The sequence below is a fragment of the Eleginops maclovinus genome, chromosome 22, assembly GCF_036324505.1.
Source record: "Eleginops maclovinus isolate JMC-PN-2008 ecotype Puerto Natales chromosome 22, JC_Emac_rtc_rv5, whole genome shotgun sequence".
Lineage (NCBI taxonomy): Eukaryota > Metazoa > Chordata > Actinopteri > Perciformes > Eleginopidae > Eleginops > Eleginops maclovinus.
Window position 1 is genome coordinate 23496923 of NC_086370.1, and position 17015 is coordinate 23513937.

The 17015-nt window shown below is 43.7% G+C and overlaps 1 protein-coding gene and 1 pseudogene across 1 annotated transcript in view; both read right to left on the reverse strand.

Annotated features, from left to right (window-relative positions):
• Positions 1–8084, reverse strand: part of tbc1d12a (TBC1 domain family, member 12a) — a 19921-nt gene extending 11837 nt beyond the window's left edge. Inside the window, exons 1-2 of the mRNA XM_063874806.1 lie at positions 6422–8084; positions 1–96 (exon numbers count right to left, since the gene is read on the reverse strand). The exon at positions 1–96 is cut by the window's left edge and continues 40 nt beyond it. Of these exons, the coding sequence (XP_063730876.1) occupies positions 1–96; positions 6422–7461 (1136 nt within the window). The 5' untranslated portion in view covers positions 7462–8084. The remainder of the gene's footprint in view (positions 97–6421) is intronic.
• A 4734-nt stretch (positions 8085–12818) lies between these two features.
• Positions 12819–16249, reverse strand: LOC134858698 (stonustoxin subunit beta-like; annotated as a pseudogene).
• Positions 16250–17015: the final 766 nt, after the last annotated feature.

A 17015-nucleotide genomic window follows, 5' to 3' on the forward strand; every position in this document is an offset into this window, starting at 1 on the left:
TCCTCCTCTCTGGTCGCTGGCTTGCTAAACAGTCGCCACCCTGTTGCATTGTGGGACGCCGCCTTGGGCTCTTTGGCTTTCCTAGAAAACAGGCTCCTGAAGCGGGGCAGAGACAAAGGGGTTAGAAAATACTGAGAAACTCAACCAAATATATTTCTTTGAGAAGCATTTCATTTGTCCAAGTCTCTGAGCTAACCAAAAAAATACATCTTTATAAATTAAATTAAATCTCATTTTATATCATTTATATTTTATAAAATATAAAATAAATTACAAATATATATCTGTTATGGAATATATTTTTTAGAAATGATATGTTGTGTAAAATATGATTGTTTTATAGAACCAACATTTTATATGTTTTATCAAATATATAAAATGATGAATTATTGCTTCATATTTTTTTTACTTTGACAGAAAATGTTTTGTTGTTTTAACATCTGTAAATATTATTATATTTCACAAAATTACATGAATATATTTCTATAGATTATATATTTTGTAAATTATTTAAATTGATTTACAGAAACAAAACTTTCAGGATAAGACAAAGTGATTTATGAACATCTGTAGATGTTATTTAAGTCTCAGTTCTTGTTCCCTCTGGCCTCTGAAATCTCTCAGACTCAAAAAGCTGATGGAAAATGATTCAGTTCCTCAAAAACCAATGAAAGATCAAGAGTGAAGAAGAAGTGATGATTAATCCCTCCTCCTCATCGTCAGTCTGACCACAGTCTGCAGCGGCTGCACTTTATCAGAAAGCTGCTAAATCAACAGTTTCTCACACACACACACACACACACACACACACACACACACACACACACACACACACACACACACACACACACACACACACACACACACACACACACACACACACACACACACACACACACACACACACACACACACACACACACACACACACACACACACACACACACACACACACACACACACACACACACACACACACACACACACACACTTTGGCTCAAGTTGACAGCCAAGCAAATATTATTTTCCGCTCTCTGCAGGCTCCACTTTCTTCCCTCTGAAGTGTGTGTGTGTGTGTGTGTGTGTGTGTGTGTGTGTGTGTGTGTGTGTGTGTGTGTGTGTGTGTGTGTGTGTGTGTGTTTCTTCAAGTATCAAAAACCTGCTCGTTAACAGAAGGATTACCGCTCCACTGTAAAATAAAGATCAAGTTGAGCAGTGAACTTGTTCTATACGCTGGTCTTTGTGAGGTGCTTTCCACGCTGACCTGATGAGGCCCGATGTGCTCACATTTGATGTGGAATTGATTTATATTCAGATGACTTATTTATTTTGAATCAACCGTGTGTTTGTAGGTTTTCTAACTCATTATGACCAACACATTATAATGGCTCACATTATGTAAAGGACAAGCAGCACATCTGAAGACATCAACACTCCAGCATTACAACTATTGTGCTTGAATGATGAACTGCTGGAGAGTTCAATTTTAAAAAACACAAGAATGTTTGAACCTTTCTTGAGTTTCAGAGGAAAATCCTCACAACATGTTAAGAAGAAGAAAGTGTTTTCTGGCTTCTTGTAGTCGTTGAGGAACATGTCATGAACAGAAAAGAGGAAGTGATGTTCCTCATGTTTAGTCTGGGTTTTACCAGCTGGAGGAGGTACTGTTTAAAGAGGCCATATTCCTTTTTCTAGGGTTACACCTGAACATCAGCAGGAGAGGACTCTTTAAAGTAGAGACACTACATACTGATATACACCTGAACATCAGCAGGAGAGGACTCTTTAAAGTAGAGACTCTACATACTGATATACACCTGAACATCAGCAGGAGAGGACTCTTTAAAGTAGAGACTCTACATACTGATATACACCTGAACATCAGCAGGAGAGGACTCTTTAAAGTAGAGACTCTACATACTGATATACACCTGAACATCAGCAGGAGAGGACTCTTTAAAGTAGAGACTCTACATACTGATACACACCTGAACATCAGCAGGAGAGGACTCTTTAAAGTAGAGACACTACATACTGATATACACCTGAACATCAGCAGGAGAGGACTCTTTAAAGTAGAGACACTACATACTGATATACACCTGAACATCAGCAGGAGAGGACTCTTTAAAGTAGAGACTCTACATACTGATATACACCTGAACATCAGCAGGAGAGGACTCTTTAAAGTAGAGACTCTACATACTGATATACACCTGAACATCAGCAGGAGAGGACTCTTTAAAGTAGAGACTCTACATACTGATATACACCTGAACATCAGCAGGAGAGGACTCTTTAAAGTAGAGACTCTACATACTGATATACACCTGAACATCAGCAGGAGAGGACTCTTTAAAGTAGAGACTACATACTGATATACACCTGAACATCAGCAGGAGAGGACTCTTTAAAGTAGAGACTACATACTGATATACACCTGAACATCAGCAGGAGAGGACTCTTTAAAGTAGAGACTACATACTGATATACACCTGAACATCAGCAGGAGAGGACTCTTTAAAGTAGAGACACTACATACTGATATACACCTGAACATCAGCAGGAGAGGACTCTTTAAAGTAGAGACTCTACATACTGATATACTCCTGAACATCAGCAGGAGAGGACTCTTTAAAGTAGAGGCGCTCACTTTGAACAGCACAGACACACAGGGTAATACTGTGTTAATCCTCCAGTGTGAATAATAACACGGAGGGTTTCTCTCTGTGTTTTCCTCAGATCAGAGCTGCCTTGTTCTCCTTGTTCTCCCGAACAGAACACCTGTAGCTGGAACTCAAACAGGCACTCAGGCAGCTCTGGTTGTGTTTATCAGAGCATGAATGCGATGTGACGGACACCGTGCGATAGCGTCTGATCTCATCCCCTGAGTGCAGTGCACAGGAAGCCTGAGTGTGTAAATAATTAACCCCACAGGTGATTAGAGATAATTAAATCCCTGAGCATCAACTAATGGAAACTAATGGAAATGGGAAAGAGGATTTGGGGGAGTAGCAAAGCGATTTTGTCCCTGTAAGGTCTTAAATGTGCAGAGATTTAATCAGCAGTGTACTTTCGAGCACAAACACCGCAGTGGAAATTCAATTGTAAACAGGGAAGACTTTTAATTATATTTTAGGGGCACAGTCTGGACCAATTCATTGGATAATTTCTGAGCTACATCCTTTCTTTTACTCTCCTTTTTTCTGGAGAGGAAGTAAAGGAACCGGAGCTCTGGATTTATCTGTTGTTGGAGGTGCAATAGATGACTCAGCAGCTTTAGACACTAATCATGAACTGGGAGGAAAATCCACACAATGTTGGTTCACTGTGAGAAAACTGCTGGTTTGTTTTGCAGCTTCAGGCCGATAGCTGTGGTTTAAATAAATTCCTGATGGTCTGTTCCTGCCCTGACCCTGAGAGCTTCTACAGAGCGGCTGTTTTTCTTCTTGCCGTTCCTCCCCGTCTGTCTGGATTTCCTCTGAAACGCCGTGACATTCAAGCCAGCTGCTGAGGCTCGCGTCCAAAACAAAAAACCAGACGGAGATTTAACAAACAGAAACGTCCCTACACTCACACAGGATTTCACCGCTTCAGGAATCAAAACACAGAAGACAGAATATAGTGTTTATAGCATCAGAGGCAAGGGGATGTCACAGTTACTTCTGATAGCACCCTGAAATGAGCAGAATATGTTCTGTCGAAAGCAAACTGTGCCTCAAATACAACACTTTCAGTCCTGACATGTGGGAGGTTAGATGGGGTGAGGACGGGTGCCGTGGAAAGCAGAGTGAACCTGTTTCTATAAGCCCTGAGGAGCGAGGCTGCAGAGTCACTGAGCCCTGCTGTATCACTGAACTGGGACATGCTTAACATGCGGGCTATTGCACAGGCTGTGAGGAGAAGCTGAGACGTGTCAAACGGCCCGGATAACGTCCTCTTTAATCCCTCCATGAGAACACAAACTGGGGTTGAACAGGAAGCGCCACAGACGCTCTGCACCACTTGTTGGAAACCTGGACGTATGGCTTTAGATGTGAAGTTTTGCAGGTGCATGAGGACAAAATGAGACAATGCATATCTGATTATTCATATTGAATATAAATGAGAACAAAAATCAAGCCCCTCCACCTTTCCTTTGAAAATCCTGCATCACAGCGAAGCGGAAAATAATAGTGTCTCCACTTCTTAAAGCTGCTGAGTCATCTATTGCGCCTCAAACAACAATTAAATCCAGAGCTCTGGTGTCTTCACTTCCTCTCCAGAGTAAAAGGACAGTAACAGAAAGGATGTAATTCAGAAATCTCAGTTTCAGATCTTTAGTTCGAGATCGAAACCACAAATATCTCCAGGTAAAATCAATTTGTCACGACCACAAAAAGCCGTCCAGCTGCTGAACAAATGGTGGCGGTCACATAAACTTGAGATCTGTTTGTTTAACGACATCCGGACCAGATGGAGGTTACTATCAGATCACAGTGTTGGTAACCCTTACACAGAGCATCTAGTGTTTGTTGTGAAGGATCAGCTGTTCTCCCTCCTCTGTCAGCTGTTCTGTTCTAATACTGTAAGTGTGAATCTGTACCCCTACTGCCTGAATCTGCTTCATGGTTTTCTCTTTCTTTGGTTCATTTGTTCTGTTTTTAATTCAGCAGGTAAACCTATATGTTCATAAAACAGTGTGTGAGAGTAACTGTGTGTGTTAAACTGTAACGGTGCTTTTCCTGTCAGCTCACATTTGATTCCTGCTTCTGTAAACTGCAGCGTGTGCTCATGTGTTTCCCCGTCCCCTGCCTGAATATGCTTCATGAATCAATGGATCCTAATTGTAGTGCAGCGGACAAAACTATGGTGCAATACCGGCCAAAATCACAGGATCCGACACTGACTCACTGATCCCAAAAGGAAAAGAGATCTCCACGTCAGCTCAAACATTTCAACATCTGAAGTGTCTTTGCTTTATTTGAAGCTGTCTCTGTGTTTCAGGCAAAATGTGTTATTGTCTCTCATTTTAAAATCTATAATGATCAATCTGTGTGCATACAGCAAATTGGTTGTGTGCCCAACTGCATCATGGGTCTTTTTACAGTTTCAAAAATGGATGAAATTGGGGGTGGTTAGCAGCCCGAGTGGTTTTTGTTTTCACACAGAAAGCCCTAGAGATAAAGGGGGACGGTTTATGAAGAAGTGGAAATCCTGCCTTTCAGTTGTGTTTCTGCTTTTTCTATCAATGGCAGAAGAACAGTGAAAGTTTCCACTGACTTATTTCCCTTTTCAGTATTTCACAGAAAGAGGCCCTACTACTATTACACATGTAGTGTGCTATGTGAGTGTGTGTGCATGTCAATGGTCTGCAAAGCTCAAATCTTCCCTCTGTCACCGTTATTTGTTGAGAGCATTAAATGTCTGAAAGAAACCAAAAGGGAGGGCTGGAAATGGAGACCTGCTACCTGAGGAACACTACAGATATGTGTGTGTCAGAGATGGAGTACTCGAGTTGGACTCGAGTGCCGATTTATGGGACTCGTGACTGGACTCGGTCTTGCGCACTGATGGACTGGGACTCATACTTGGACTCATGAATTCTCGCATATGAGGACTCGGACTCGCACATTGACGATCGTACTTGGACTCGAACTCGGACTCGAACAAGCTTTGTCTCAAGTCCGGATGTAGCTACTCAGCCACAGGCTTACAGCTGCGAGGCAAGTTCCCGTTCCGTGCGCACCCTGCATTGTGCTGTGAGCTTTGACAGAAAGAGCAGGCACAATGTTCGGGAACCAGCTGTCCGGACTATTAATTATCCCGGAGAAAGGATTAACGGGCCATCGGTGCCGCTGGAAACATCCGTTATTGCTGGTTCTCCAGTTAACAATAAATACATCAAACTAAACTGGACACTTCTCTTTCTAACTACTTTGTCTCTCCCTTCTCTCTCTCTTCTCTTGCAAACCTGAAATGCTGACAGTGGGTCATTGTGTTTATTGTAGAGCATTTTATTCGTGAAGCAGCTCTTTGAAGGCAGTCTTGGAGCTCGACCCATCCTTTATCTTATAAGCTTTATATTTGTATAGCAGCTTTTATACAAGAATTGCAGCCCAAAGTGTTTGTAGCAGTTATGTAGACTGCATAAAAGCAATGCAGAACATAACACATATTGATTGATGAGAACCAACCCAACAGCTGGATTTAAACAAACATATCCACTCAGGTAAATACATGGTGACTCGGACTTGGACTCGAGCACAGGTAATGATGGCTCGGATTCGGACTCTTCCTAGGTGACTCGGACTTGGAATAGGTCTCGAAATGTGGGGACTCGAGAGTGACTCGGACTCGAGAATTGGTGTCTTGACTACAACACTCGTGTGTGTGTGTGTGTGTGTGTGTGTGTGTGTGTGTGTGTGTCACTTTGACTTACCTGGTGAAGAACTCAGCTATGCCGAACCTCTTTGGCATCAGCCTGGACTCGGAGCTCTCTGTCTGCTCGGCCGGATTCGGCAGCTTATCCGGGGCGCTCTGCCTGCGACCCGAGTCCAAAACGCTCCGGATGTCCTCCTCGTCTCCAAAATAAAACCCCCCCTCATCATCGTCATCATCATCCACTGGGGACAAAGGTGTTGCATCACAGCTGAGGGAAACCACCAGGTTGGGGTTCGTCCTCAGACTCTGCGGCCTGACGGGTAAACTGAGCTCACTGAAATCCTCCAGGGATAAAGAGGGGGAAGAGGGAGGAAGTTCTGCCGCAGTTGGTACATCCTCCACCGGGGAATGATAGCCTAATGTCCCGGTGCATTCACTCTGGCTGCAAACTCCCAAACCTGCACCGTTTCCCTGCTCTGCCACCTGTTCAATGCCAATATTAGTAGTGTTTTTGTCCTCAAAATCGCATGTGTTGTGCAAAACCCCACCGTTAGCGACTACTTTCTCCTCCTCCTCCTCCTCACACTCCACGTTGCAAAAACCCAGGTTACTGTGAGAGATTTCTGCATCAGGATGACTGTTTTCAACACCCCCGTTTTGCATGTTCGGGGAGGAAGAACCGGTGGAAGAACCGGTAGAAGAACCGCTGGTCTGCAGGTGGTGTTTCCCGGTACATTGGAGCGGATCCCTGATGTCGCCGCCGACATGCGCGTCTTCTCCCAGGGTGACGTCCCGGTTCTCCCCCGGACAGGAAGCCTGGCCCTCCTCTCCTTCCTCTCCTTCACCCATCACGGTCCTCGGCTCCTCCGGTGACTCGGTGAATCCGTTCAGGACCCCAGATATCACACCTCTGCCCGGGGGAAGATACTCCAGATCCAGCATTATGTCCCGGTTCTGTGAGGCCGGTTTCCCCCCGTTCACATGCCTCCCGTTACCGGTCACGTAAAAAATATGACCCTTCCCGGTGTCCTGACCTCCGATGTATCCGCCTTCGTTTTCGTTCAGATCAACACCTCCGTTCTCCACCGGTGTTTCCATGACCACTCAGTCGGAAGAAAGAGCCTCGAACCCGGGTGTAAAATCCCGCAGAGAGACCCCCTCCCGTCCGGTGGATCCGCAACAAAAGCAGCAGGTTTTCTTGTTCCTGGAGGACGAAGCTACCATTTTAACCACATTACGGCCTAATCAGCTCGGTTCCGCCCAAATAAATACAGAAAAAACACTAAAATCCCTTAATTATTTTTGCACCGAATTCACCCTGAAAAAGATGCAATGGAAAGATTTAAGATAAATCCAAAACATAGCTTCTTCTTGGGCTACCATTTTAGCCACGTTACCTGACCATCACTGCGTTTACGTGTCTTTAAACGATAACAGTATTGATATGTTGTCATCCCTTTTTATTTAAATCCTCTCAATGTTTCAGCTGCAGAATTCCGGTCACAGTCCACCGCCATCTTGGAAAAATACCCCAACAATGACGTCACCCTTCTTCTCCTCCTCTTGTTCTTCTGGTTTAACGGAGGGCGGCACTTATCGTGCAAAGCGCGTTACCGCCACCTGCTGTCCTGGAGTGTGGACATCAGGGGACTGGAATCAATGATCATGAGAAATAATAAATAAATTAAAAAAGAAAACAAAAACGAATAAATTAAACAAATGATAACACATTAAAAAAATGTTTTAAAAATGTTTTTAAAAATAAATAACTAAAATACGTGGAAAAAAACATAGAAAAATAAAACAAGTAAAACAATTCAAATAAATGATCATCTCTTCAAGCAATTTATTATTCGGGTGAAACAGGAATGGCCTGATTAGAAGATTTGAAATACTTTAATCATAGGCGACATGTTTTGCACTTTTGCAGATCGCCAATTTTGTCCCAAACACTTTGGAGCAGTGGCGGCGCCAGCAATTTTTCGTTGGGGTTGCTATGCGGTTGCTACATGAATGTGTGGAGTTGCTAGTCAAAACAGCACCCCCGCCGCCGCCCCCCCCCCCCCCGAGCGCACAACGCAACATTAATTGACCCATAGTCATGCATTCAGCCTTGCATAGTGTAATGTAGCCTTGCATACTGCAAACTTGGAAGTAATCAGCGGAGCTCACTGCTCACAAACAGACAGATGTCGCACTGTGCAACTGCATAGAATGATGTGTATCAAAAATGGCTCGTTGACGTTCTTGCTGTGGCTAACTTAACAAAACGTAACGTAACAAACAAACACTACCCGTACACGGTATAAAACGGTAAAATAGGCGAGAAGGTTCGTTTACTTCGTTTACTTTTAAACTTTTATTGTTCTTACTCCATGTATTGCTCTTGCTGCTTGTTTTTTTATTGATTTTATGTAAAGCACTTTGAACTGCAACTCTTGTATGAAATGTGCTATATAAATAAAGTCTTACTTACTTCTGACACCATGTAAAAAGTCTACTCTCTGTGTATGATATGAGTCAAGGATCACACGACACAAGGTCACCGTTACTGTAGTTTACTTTGATTTGACTGAGGAACTTAACTGCTCGCGCCAGATACATAACATAACAAGTACGGTGGCCAGTGTTAAACTAACAATGCAATGGAATAATCTACACTTACATACACGTATATCACAGCAGAACAATGCGTCTGTTGTTATGATTCACAGCGAAGGTATCAACGATGGCATCCGCATCAAGGGATCTTGCACGTGCAGCACTGATGGCTAGTAAACCCAGGTCACTGTTTCTTGAATCTCCCGAACGATTTCTCAAATAATTTTTCACTCGTGCCAAACAAGAAAAGCTTCGTTCGCATGCTGCAGATGTTACTGGGACCGTCAGGGATATGCAGAGGAGTTTATGTATGTCACAGAATGAGTCTTTGTATGGCTGGAGAAGGGCCAAAAATTCATGTGTAGTGCCCACAGAGTGTCCTTGCTGCCCTTTAGTTATGAGCAGGCGCTGTATCTGGTGCAATTCAGCAGTCAGGTTGTCATGTGTAACCCCATAATGCTGAGCCATTGGCCACAACATCTCCATGCTGAGGAATGCCTTGTGCTTTGGGTTCAGGGCACATGTGCCCTGTAGAACGCCACAGGTTTCTGCAGAAAAACGCCTTCTCAGCTCATTGATCAGTTCATCAAGGACATTGTAGTAACAGTGTCTCCTGATATCTACTAGTGAGGCAAGTGGTTGCCTTTGCCCTGTCTGTGTGTCAATTATGAACTCTTGGAGATGACCTGGAGGCTGTCTTGAACGTGGCTCCTCTCTGAGCTGGGTGCTGATGCCCGTCTTGGCACACAGGGCCTGTGCTTTGTCAGATATGTCTTTTAACGATGTCTCATTTCGTTTTTCTGACAGGGATGCTGTGACAGACTCGACAAGGTCTAAAGCTGATGAATAATCCAGATTTGGGGACTGTAGTGTATCAGACAGAAATTTAGTGGTGCGAAACACATCCTCAAACAGAGTGAGCTGCAGAACGAACTGTCCATCTAACAGTGCCATTATGGACTTAGCTTTTGTCCTCAATCGAGCCCCCTGCTGCCTTATCAAGGCTTGAAGTGTTGCGTGGATCGCAGGCAGCGTTTTTTTTATTGCCAGAAGTGCAGAGTATTGGCACGCCCACCTCGTCTCAGATAGAGATTTCAATTCCAGCGGTTGTTGATTTGGCTCTAATTCTTTCTGCTTCTGCAGGAACAAATTGTGCACTATAGAACTAGAAAAAAAATTGTGCAGGATTTGCACGCCTTCGAAAAAATCTCCCGCTGCTTGTATTCTGCCTACACAGTCTGTTAACACTAAATTTAACCGGTGCGCATGGCAGTGCACATAGAGAGCCTGGGGGACCTCTCTTCGGAATCTCTCTTGCACACCACTGTTGCCACCGGACATAACTGCGGCGCCGTCGTAGCATTGGGCTATGCACTGTTGATGATTGATGTTACACTTGGATAATGTGTTTTTGATTAGCGCAAGCAATGATTCCGCGTCCAAACCCTCTGCTGGTGTGAAATGAAGGAAGTCCTCACGGACTCCATCCCCTTGCAGGTAGCGGACCACTACTGACACCTGTTCCTTTTTGCTGACATCCTTGCTCTCGTCCACCAGAAGCGCAAACATCCCTGCGTCTCGCACATCACTACTTATTTTATCTCTTAACATGTTGGCCATTAATGCAATTACTTCGTCTTGGATGCTATGGTGTGTATACTTGGCGTTCTGTGCGCAAGTGGCAATTTTCTCAGCTACAGTTTGGTTGAATTTGCTAATTGAATGGAGAAATTCCAAGAAGTTACCTCTGTTTGAGGACTCGTCTCCCTCCCGATGTCCGCGAAGAGCGATCCCTTGGCAAGCAGTGTAACGCAAGGCCTCGACAACAGCCTTCATATACACCCTATTCTCACGCACCGCCTGAGAATGGCCCTCGTCCAGCGCATTGCAAATCCTAGAGCCAGCGACTCTCCGTCTCCTTGTTTTGAATTCAGCCCATGCCGCCATTGCATATTTGTGTACCGCTGACATGTTGTGGGTTTGTAGTGTTTTCTGTGCTTTCACCCATGTGCTAAACCCATTCACTGTGAAAGCGTCCTGGTGGACTCCCATACCCCTCCTTCCGAAGTGCCTGCATGCATAACAATACATTGAATCTCGAATTGTCGAATACTCAACCCACGAATATTGTTGATACCATCCTGGGGTAAAGGAGCGCATCTGTGAACTGGATTTTTTCTTGGGATATGATCCCAGCACAGGACGACGTAGGTCGTCACCCGGAGTCTGGCTTATATCCTCTGGTGGTGCCGGTGCACCTTCACTGGTAGCTGGCCTAGCTAGCACACCCGTTCCAGCTAGCACACCCGTTACAGGCTGCTCCTCTGGTCTCGCACAATCCCCCTCCGAACGACGGTCAAGTCCAACAGAATTCTGGCTAACGAGCCCATCCTCAGTCTCACCATCGCGGGTCGTATTTCTGTGAGCTGGTTCCTCCTGTATGTTTGAACTTGATTGTCTTTTACGAAATAGTAAAAACTTTTCCATTTTTCTGAAGCATGCACCAACGAGCCGACAACGAACATCTCTGACTGACAATCTCTCGCGAGATGTCCGCATATACTTCTGAAATTTTATATATTTTTCGTACGAATATGGTATTAATGAAATTTATTATTTTATGTATAAATTAAATAATCGTTTTTCATTGTATTGGGATAGTTAGTGTAAATTGTGTGTGTTTTTTCTTTTTCAATCTCTAGATATTATTACGTCACTTGAGCAGAATCTGCGCTGGGTGGGGGAGGGTCCCAGGCTGTTAACGGTCGTGTTGAACGAGAGCCCACGGCCCAGAGTTGAAGTTTTTTATGCGCTCCCTCCGTTCCACCGATTCATATGACACAAATGGTAGCTAGGGATGGTGCCGGATATGATTCGGCCAGAGGTTTATTTGGACGTGTTCAATGCCGTTTTACTAAAATGTCAAGCAAAGCGTGGATTATTGTTTTAAATAGGTCGTCGTTTTGACAAAAAGTCTGGGGTTGCTTTAGGGTTGCTGAGTAATTTCGTGGGGTTGCTAGAGCAACTGCAAGCAACCCTGTAGCGCCGCCACTGCTTTGGAGGATTTGTTAAAAATGTCAAAAAATAGCCTGTTCAAAGAATTGTACATTTTGGGAAAACCTAACCCTTACTCTAACTCTGAAAAAATAATTATCATGTCACCAAATCACCAAGTATACAACCAGGATTCAACTAATTTAAAATGGTATTTAACTAATGAATGGCTTTGCATCATATTCACCCTGATACACCTTGATGAAGATGCATTACAAAGATTTAAGGTGAACCTAAAACATGGCTTGTTCTCGGAGGAAGGGGTTACCATTTCATTGTGACAATAAGTGATTTGAATACTTTCATTTTTTAGTGTCGTTAGAAAATAACAATATATCTATATTTATATTTGTTTGTTATCCTTCCTGTGGATTTACCCCTTATTTAAATCCCCTTAATGTTCAATGACGGCACCTTTCCCCCTCCATCTGATTGGCTGAAGGGTAGAGTGACACTGCTCACTGATGCATGTGTACAGTGGAAAGAAACGTTTCGTATTTTTCTTAATAATTACTGTATTCAGTGGTGTAAAGGAAGTAAGCACATGAACTCAAGTGCTGTAATAAAGTACACATCTGAGGTACTTGTAGTTGCAGTACTTTGGTAGTACTTTCAGTACTTTAATTAGTACTCTACATTACATGTCACTTGTTAGACTAACGTAGACTCAACACTGTGGGCAAGCTTCACAGGAGCAGTTAGGGGGGAAGTGTCTTGCAGAGAGACACAACGTTCTGACTGCAGTTGGGGTTGAACCAGTGTTCCCCTGATCCGAAGATCAGCGCACCAACCCACTGAGCCACAGCCAAGTCCATTTTATTTATTTGTACTTTACAATATAAACCATGCAGTATTTTTACAGAGTGCTATAAGTACCTTTATTCAAATATAGAACTCTTTTCCCACCGCTGGTATGAATTATAAAGTAACATCCTTTTTTATTTAGCACTGAATTGAGCTGGTGAGATTTAAGCTAAGTATAGAATATGGATTTTCACTGTGAACATTCAATGGTAGTCCATTTGAGACTGTTATGCAAAAATATATAATTAGTGAATTGGGTTTAAATGAGTCCCTGTACCTAGCTTCAAATGTTTCTTAAACCAGGGAAAGGAAAAGCAACAGCATTTTAATATATTTCTGATGTATGTGTTCTGGAAACAGAGTCCCTTTTCTCAGCTTCTTTGAGATGTTTGTACATTTAGATCCTCTGATGAACACACACAGATTCAGAAACACAGCAGATGTTCAGGTTCGATTTGCTCAGAGCTGAGAGAAGCTTCTGGATGATTGATTATAAACCAGTTCATTTCAGGGATGGTGATGTCATGATCTCCCATTAAGAACCGTTAGGACTGGTTTCAAAAGAGCCTGAGCTGGTTTCAGTGTTACTGGGATCAGCAGGTTATACAATAATGAAGAAGTGAGGAAACCACAGAGTGTGAAATGATGCTTCTGTTCTGGTTCTAATATGTCTACATCTAAAACGTTGTTTGTACATTTCCCTCTCGTTTCTTCGACGCTGTGCAGATTATATGTTGGTATTCATGTAGAGCACAGAACTGGAGGAGACAACCAACGTCTACTGCACAACGTAGAGAGATATTTCTGTCTCAGTGTTACCTTCTCTCTCTACCCTCACACCTCCTCCCAGCATCCTTTGCTCTCCCCTCCTCCTCCTCTTCCTCCTCTATTACAGTAAACTCATCAGGCTGGTACTAACTAACATCAGCTGTGATCCTGTACACACTGAACTATCTGGGCAGCAGGGAGGAAGTTTCTGGAACAGGAGGAGACTCTTCCTCCTACAGAGGACACAGAGACACTGATCCAGACCAAACTGCAAACCCAGCATAGAGAGGTTCAGTGAATGTGGTTCTGAGGGTGTGGAGGTGGATCAGTGAGTCAGAGGAGACTCTGAAGAAGGACAGAGAGCCGGCAGGAAGATCCACATACACTGCTACTCTACCAGAGGAGGAGGAGGAGGAGGAGGAGGAGGAGGAGGAGGAGGATAAGGAGGTGATGTGTGTTACTCTCTTATTGTGATAGACAGAGTAAACCACCAGCAGAGCAGTTCAGACTCCAAGACTGATCATAACTTCCAAACACACAGTCCTCACTGATTCCTCTGTAAGTCACTGATATATAAACCTCTCCTCTCCACTCGACCCTCCCAGTAACAGCGACCAGTCAGAGCTTCTCTACACATCAGCTGAGGCCAGTAGTCAAATCTCTCTGGATGATCAGGATATGGCTCCTCCTCTCTGACACGTGTCACCTTCCTGTTGTTGTCAGACAGTCTGAGGTTTATGTGTGCTGTGTTTGAGTCGAGTGTGAGTCCACAGGAATCTGCAGAGAGGAACAGCAGCAGGTATTAATCTATCAGCTGTTCAGTTATTGACTCTTTGGTGATGAAGGTACATCGGAAGATGGTGGCTGCTTTGTTTCATGAATCAAATTAAACCACACTCACACTTCCTCAGACCGGGTCTCAACCATCGGACTCCACCAGGCTCCATCCTGAAAGAAGGGGGGGGTCAGAGCAGCATGGGAACAACACAGAGCTTCACATCGGGTGTCCCAATCTTTGTGAAACTGAGAGCTACTTCAACGGTCCTGATAAATACGAAGGGCTACTTGTTTGATACAGACTTCCTGAATAACATAATTGCACGGTTCACTTTTATTGATAATATTGATAATAACCAGAATAAATATGAATTTACTTTTGTGTAGAGTGTCTTATCACATGTGGACATTATTTACCATGGTAGGAAACACAGATATATTTAATCATGCAACTTTAGTTATTCTTGTTCTCAATTTATTTCAACATCTGAAAGTCAGTTATCACATCTCTCACATTTTTCTAAATCTCTTTATTGACAGTTTTGTATGATTGAGCACATTTGTAGCATTTGGACAAAATCACACCTGTTGTATTTTTGAACAAAGGATCACTTAATATATAAAAACAATTAGGAAACCATTAACTGTCACATCTTCAAATCATATCCCGTTTGTACTGACCACTAACTTTGTAACGTTTTTGAGCATACCATAATCTCTGTCCCATGTCTGTACACATTATAATCCTCTGGTATGTAAGGGGAAATGTGCAGTGAGGTGGTCATTCTGGGGAAAACAACACCCGACAGGCTGATCAGGGAGCCCGACGTGAAGCGGAGGGATCTGGATCAGCCTGAAGCTGATCACAAGGCCAGATACTAAACAAACGTACGATTCGAATCCCAATATTATTGAAATTATTTTATTGACTCAAAACTGAACGCATTTCTTCCGCTAAGAAAAAGAACCTCTGTTCATGACGGACCAACGGCAGCACTGATCCAGCTATTCTGTAACTGTTCAAGTCAAGTTTCTGATCAACTAACAAGTGGTTAAACACTGCAGAGCCCAGGCCATGTTCCTGTTAGTGTTCACTTCCTGTCTGCTTCTGTTCATTTATCTGAGCTTCTTCTTTTAAACATTTACTACAACTCATTTTTTCACTGAATTTTCTGAAAACAAGATTAAAGGATTGATCTGCCCGTGTCTGATCATATCTGATCGGATAAATACTGTATATACATAGATATATATATACAGTATTTATCCGTTTATAATACCTGAGGGTCTCCAGTCTCCAGAGGGGATCCTCCAGTCCAGCAGACAGCAGCTTCTCTCCTGATTCTCCTGGATGATTGTAGCTCAGGTCCAGCTCTCTCAGATGGGAGGGGTTGGATCTCAGAGCTGAATCCAGAGAAACACAGCCTTCCTCTGAGACCAGACAGCCTGACAGCCTGAACACACAGACAACACAGGTCACATGATCTGAGGCCACTGAGAGGACTGCAGGGTTAGTGAAGTACTGAGAGATGGTCTGCTACTGTGGGGCACCTTTCTGCTTTCTCTCTGATATTTCAAGATCCAACAGGAAACCTTAATGAAATATTTCATGGAAAAATATGGCAACTAAATCAGTATTTATATACATGAATTTATGTGGCCCTCTGCCTTTTTCCCTGGCTTTCCTCCTGAGATTCTCTGCGAGTAAAACACAACATGAATATTTTCATGAAATGAGATTACAACTGAATAAAATGTACTGGTTTTTATTGTATACAAGCAGAGAAGACCTTGTGCAGGTTAACAGTATTTCCATTCATGTGACTCAGTGCTTCCCAACCAGGGTTACACACAGGGTTACAAGGGCCCAAAAAAGATTGATGCATCCCCCTAGAGTCTCCGGGTACAGAGGGACTCTCCACCCACAGCCCAGCAGTTTTTCACTCCTGAATCCGGGCGGGCCCGTTTTCCTCAGGTCCAGCCTCTCAGACTAGAGGATGGGGGGCTGAGGACTGAGGACAGAGCTGCACAGCTTTCTCTCTGACGGGTTTAAAAGTCCTCAGCCCTAAAGGGAAGAGAACACAAGAAATATGTTAAAAATGGGGACCCGGAAATTTAAAATCCTGAGTAATGAATGTTTTCCCGTACTCACAAGCCTTCCTGGAGGGTTGACCACTGGCAGCAGCCTCAGAAGAGCCTCCTCGAAGCAGAGTATTTTTTCAGGTTTAAACACTCCAGTCTTCCCCCGAAACAGTAAATGAAGGGCCAGAGCTGACCACTGAGAAAAGAAAAACATTATCGTGGGGAGACGTCCCGGGCTCAGGGGCTTTGGGTTGCTCCAACAAGAAAGACCTTCTTTCATTCGACAGTGGAACAGGTTTGTGCCCCTCTCGGGGACAAAAATCCCTCAAACCCTCTTCTTCATGTTTCTGGACTGGTTTTTTCCCAATTGGGGGTTTGGGAAAAATTCCGGTTTTGTAGCGGCCTGTAGGGGTTAGATTTTGGGCCCGGGGAAATGAGAAAAAAGGGAGGGAAAACAATCCAGGTGTCCGTTTTTGGGCTCTGTAAGGGCCGGTCCACCCCCCACTCTGGGAAAAGAGTGTTAAATTTGGGGTTTGGGGCCCAAGAATGTAAGCACCAGTAAATTT